The 6,000-nt window shown below is 30.3% G+C and overlaps 1 protein-coding gene across 1 annotated transcript in view; it reads left to right on the forward strand.

Moving 5' to 3' along the window:
* Positions 1-5,717, forward strand: part of LOC127709465 (TBC1 domain family member 16-like) — a 56,982-nt gene extending 51,265 nt beyond the window's left edge. The window contains exons 8-12 of the mRNA XM_052215048.1: positions 873-1,007; positions 1,545-1,731; positions 2,540-2,637; positions 3,436-3,664; positions 4,502-5,717. Of these exons, the coding sequence (XP_052071008.1) occupies positions 873-1,007; positions 1,545-1,731; positions 2,540-2,637; positions 3,436-3,664; positions 4,502-4,708 (856 nt within the window). The 3' untranslated portion in view covers positions 4,709-5,717. The remainder of the gene's footprint in view (positions 1-872; positions 1,008-1,544; positions 1,732-2,539; positions 2,638-3,435; positions 3,665-4,501) is intronic.
* The last annotated feature ends 283 nt before the right edge of the window (positions 5,718-6,000 follow it).

Below are 6,000 nucleotides of genomic sequence, written 5' to 3' on the forward strand. Positions count from 1 at the left end.
ATGTATGTCTGTCAATTTGTATGTACGTCCCGAAATTGGTTTCCGTTCTCTAACTTTAGTTTTCCTCAACCAAATATTATGAAACTTATACACAATGCTTATTACCATAAAAATACAAATCACATTTGAATTTGGGTGGCATCACTTTTACCGTTCTAGAGTTATGCCCCTTTACAAATGGAAAAATTGTTGAATTTTGTTTCCGTTCTCTAACTTAAGTTTGCCTCAACCAAATGTTATGAAACTTATACAAAATGCTTATTACCACAAAACTCAGATCAAGTTTGAATTTGGTTGGCATCACTTTTACTGTTCTTGAGTTATGTTCCTTTATAACTTTGTTAAAGTCAAGGAACCGTAAATGGGCTTTGTCACAGATTTTGTTAAAAAAATTTCATACGACTTTTACATGTTGAACGCTAACTGAAATGAAAATTGAAAAAAACCTATCAATTTAACTGTTTAATTTTCTAAAATATTATTGAATTACAATCCTTATAATAGTTCAACAGTTGTATAGAATGTACATAAAATCTATCAAAAAAAAATGTCAAAGATATCTTTACAATTTTCTCTTAACCCAGTAAGGCAATTTGAAGAACATTTTTCATTGATTTTATGTGCTTTCTATACAAATGTACATCTATTTTGAAGGAATTAATCAATAATATTTCAGAATTTAGTTTAAAGCATTATATATTTTTTTTCTAGTTTAGCGTACCACAGTTATATGCAAAATCTTATAAAAATCTGTGACATGACCTATTTACTGTAACATGACCTTTGATAAAGTCACTGGTAAGAATGCACTTGTTTGAACTTAGAGTTATTATATTTTAAACAAAAATATCTTCAACAAGATTTCTTTATAGAGAATCTATGAATGATGAAGAACAAGAACAATTTTGGAGAAGAATTCAGTCAACTGTGGAGAAAGATGTAATCCGTACAGACAGAAGTCATAGTTATTTTAAAGGGGAAGATAACCCGAACATAGAAGTTCTACAGTAAGTAGTCTCTTGTTTCAAAAGCATTTACCGTTGAAGACAGCCTCAAAAAGATTGATTTTGTCTGTCTGTCACAGAATGTGAGATTGGGATAACTGTCAGGTTTATAGCAATTCAAAAATTACTACCTCTCACCTTTCGAATGACTCTTTACCCTAACAATATGCATAGAAATTAATAGCCACATTTTCATAATAGGAATGAAGTGGAAAAAAAGTGCAACTTACAATCTTATAAGACTTTTATTCTACTTTATTGCCATTAGTCTTAAAGAATTGTGAAGTATGCTTTATTTAATGACCTTGCACATTGATGACTTGATTGTGGTTTTCTTCAGCAGCTGGTTTAAATTTCTGACCAGCTAAACAGTTTGGTTTGATAAAACAATTGGAATTGGGTCTGAATTTTGAATGAACTGTAATAGGTGGAGAGCAAAACTTAGTCAAGACACAATAATATTTCAGAATCTCTGTGCTTTTCATACAAAGAGAGATAATTTCATTCTTTGAGTAAAATTTGTTTATTTCTTCATTTCAGGAGTATTTTATTGAACTATGCAGTTGCAAATCCTACACTTGGCTACACACAAGGAATGTCTGACCTTTTGGCCCCAGTCTTGGCAGAAATCCAGAATGAGGCTGATGCATACTGGTGCTTTGTGGGATTGATGCAGAGGACATTATTTGTCAGTTCACCAAAAGACAATGACATGGATAAACAATTGGTATGTATTTAGATTGGACATTGACTTAAGCAACAGTTACATTAACATTTATATAATGTTACAGATAATTTTTAATTTGTAATTCATAATATTAGAATTGATAAGAACAGTGTATTTTGTAAAACATTGGAAATTCTTTTTTTTTTTTATTAAATTTCCAAACTTTAAGATACTTAACATTATTGTTGTGATGCAATAATTAAAGCTTGTATTTGTGTCTATTGTTTAACAATCCAATTAATAAATGCATGTAAAATTTTGTGAATTTATGGTAAGTTAATCTGTCTTTTTAACCATGTATGATGCAGTTTTGAACATGATCATACTTTTGTTCTTTAAGGATGTTCGCTCCTCTTGATTTTGAATTTTTTCCAGATATTCGGAATCCTCTGGTTTTATCCATGTAGTGCCTTTTAAAAATTTTGCCTGCTAACCCCTACTTTTCTTTTCATAATTTTATTACATATAGTTTAAAAAGCCATATTTGAAAATTTTATAAAATTCTTGTTATTTTTTCATTATTTTTGAAAGAAAAAAGGTGCCAATGTTAAATGTATGAAAAATCTAGAGAGAATCATTTGCCGCCAATTTTTCAATGGCTTATATCTCGAAAACAATCTCACAGACCCTTAATTTTTTTCTGCTTTTTTAGTTCCTTCATTTATATACTATCAATTTATAACAGTCTTTTAAAAAGCTTGTTTTTTTAAACAGAGTAGCGAACATCCTTAACTTTAACAAAATTGATATACAAACAATGTAGATATTTTTCAGTTGCTTTAAAAAGGAGCATTCTTTTTAATTTCAGAACTACCTGAAAGAATTGTTACGGTTGATGCAGTCTGATTTTTACTACCACTTAAACCGACTTGGTGAAGATGCCATGGAACTTTTGTTTTGTCACAGGTATGGCATATTTATTACAATGCATGAGATTCTGAAATGGTGAACTTGTACTTCAAACAGTGCACATAAAAAATCAGTGAAAAACTTACATTTGTTTGGATAGAAAAATTTATGGTTGGATTCATAACAAATTTTATGAGCGTTATTATAATAAGAGGATGTGCCTAAGACCAATGACGTAGACATTGGTACGCTGCCATTAAAGTATTTTTGCATCATCTAACTAGATTATGAGTTGTACGCAATACTAATTTTTGATGTTGTGCAAAGAATTTCAGAAAACTGCATTTTCTGACGTCATATCTGCCATTATGATGTAGTCAGGAACCTGATGTTCAGTGGTTGTCGTTTGTTGATGTGGTTCATAAGTGTTTCTCGTTTCTTGTTTTTTATATAGATTAGACCGTTGGTTTTCCTGTTTGAATGGTTTTACACTAGTCATTTTTGGGGCCCTTTATAGCCTGCTGTTAAGTGTGAGCCAAGGCTCTGTGTTGAAGGCCTATAATGGTTTACTTTTACAAATTGTGACTTGGATGGAGTGTTGTCTCATTGGCACTCATACCACATCTTCTTATATCTATTATATACTGTTATTTGTTTGAATTGGAAAAATCTTACAATATATGTTATAATAAGTTCTCAAGAAGATAAAATTTGTATGTCCCTAGCGCATTTGCCAACACAACATATATGTCCTTAGCGCAGCCAAAGGGTAACTTTAAAAACAAAAATTCTGTACAAGAGGATTTCATTAAATAAAGTATACATTTATATAATTTGCAATTGTTTATTAAACAGGTGGATTTTATTATGTTTCAAAAGAGAATTCCCTGAAGTTGATGCCTTGAGAATTTGGGAGGCATGTTGGTCACATTATCAGACCGATTACTTCCATTTGTTTATCTGTGTTGCCATAGTGAGTATCTATGGTGATGATGTCATTGACCAAGGACTTCCATCAGATGAGATACTTCTACATTTCAGTAGTCTAGCGATGCATATGAATGGGGATCTTGTGCTTAGAAAGGTAAAAACCAATTTGATGTTCAGAATTTTCATATTTTTACAGGACTAATATTCATGATTTATATGATGCAAACTGCAGATTTTTGTTGTTTTTTCCATGAACAATATGAAATTTATGTTCATTTATAAAGATTCTATTACTGCTGTTATGGAATTTGGTTTCAAAAATAATGTTAAATAATAATGAACATATTGTTTATTTGATTAAGTGCAAAGTTTTACCTGAACATTATCAACTAGGATGTACAAATCAGTAATGGATAATTAATCGATATTCAATGTATTATTGTAGGGTGATCATCCATCCAATGACATTTTCGTCATATTTTTCTAGAGCTTCTTAAAATTTGATATGAAGCTTCATGTAAAATAGAAAAACAAAGGATATGGGGTATCCATCCATGACACAAAATCAGTCATGGACAGCAAAAAAACACATATTTACTGAATACCTATATATTCTTACACACAATGACAATGTATGAAATTTTCCTTGCATTTTTTCTCAAGAATTATGAATAAGAGCTTCCTGAAAGTTGGTATGAAGCTTCATGTGATCATGCTGTACTCTGTGATGTGTTTTCACATCCATTGCTTATCAAATTCCTGTTTGAGAGGTATCATTAGTGATCAACAGTTCACAATACAGCAAATTGTTCCCTACATTTTTTCACCAATTTTTTATAAGTGCATATCATATTGTTTTGTGCTTTTAACAATTCAAAAGCAATTTTCTTTGCAATTTTTTGGCATTAAACCATTTCCTATTCACTATGATATGCATTTCTGAATTTGTATTGTCTATGAATTATCCGTTTATTCAAATTATTAATTTCAGGCAAGAGGATTGCTACATGACTTCCGTCAAATACCAAAGATACCTTGTACCCTACATGGACTTTGTTCTCTATGTGGACCAGGAATGTGGGACAGTGGGCATGTACCTATTGTCGAATGTGCTGGTAACCATGTAGATGACATTTGCCCTTACCATAGTAACCCAACATCACCTACACATGCTTTACACAGTATGCCAGGACAGTGATTGTCGACAGAAAAGCCTATTTATCAGCTGTCAAAGGCTAACATTACTGGAACTTGACTTATTTTACACGTAAATTAAGTTTTGTTTTCATCACTTCAATGTTTTAAATTATGTTGCAATATTTGTTTTGTTTTAGGGTATTTTTAGTGCAATATTATTTTTAATGCTTTGCCTTATTAATATATTTCAATTAGCCCATCATTTTTCGTGAGGTCAGTCTGAAAGAAGATTTATATTTTAATGAGGTTAAACTTTTACAAGCTGTTTTGATATTATGTTGTGAATCATTTATTCGCTGTTAAAATAGCACATGTTATGTTGCAAAGCGGTGACTATAAAAAAAATCAGGTTAAAACAATTAGGTGGATGTAGTTTTAAAATCATTTTTAGTGAATTATCTCCCTTATTTTTAGTAGTAAAGACACAATTTGATTACTGTAAATTCAGAAATTAATGCATGTATTTATTATTGCCACTCCTTGACCACCGGCACAAACGTGAAAACTAATTAATGTAATTGCAAAAAAATTTATGAAGGAAAATCACTACTGATATTTTGATTCTTTGCATTAATAAAAACATTGCAATAATTTCTGAATTTACAGTAATTGTACATGTATTAATCCATATATCAAATTATCATTGGCATTTTTAATAATAAAAAGTTATTTGTATTTCACCTGTTAGATGAACATTGTACAGACATATTTGTAAAAAAAATGCACAACTTGGTGCTATAATTCATTATATTACATCTTTATAAACATGTTCATTTCATAGTGTTGTTGTTACACATATTAACTCATTGATCATTGCTTATCAAGAATTCTAGTTAAATGCTTATTATTTTTATGTATATTGCCTTCTGCAATGATATCAATGAATGTATGAATATTTTATCTTGTACATTAGGGTAGGGTGGGGGTATTATATGTAAATGTGATATTATATTTTAAAGTGTTAGTCTTTGTATGAATCAGCCAATGGTAAAAATATTTGGGGGGGGGGGGGGGGGTGAATCAGTGCAAATATATATTAGATGCATTCAGATTGTATAGCAATATACAAAAATGATATTTGTTTTGATTCTTGATATTTATAACTTAGATATGAATTGCATAGAATGCATTATTTACTATTCCACAAGGGGAGATAACAAACAAAATATATGCTATCTACTAAACTAGCATAAACAAATTTGTTGAGTTACCAGAATCAGAAAACTTGTAATTTTGTTTGACTGAGCACTTATTCCACTTAACAGTTAAATGGTTAGATAGACAATTTAAGCC

The sequence above is a fragment of the Mytilus californianus genome, unplaced genomic scaffold (genome assembly GCF_021869535.1).
Source record: "Mytilus californianus isolate M0D057914Y unplaced genomic scaffold, xbMytCali1.0.p SCAF_7, whole genome shotgun sequence".
Lineage (NCBI taxonomy): Eukaryota > Metazoa > Mollusca > Bivalvia > Mytilida > Mytilidae > Mytilus > Mytilus californianus.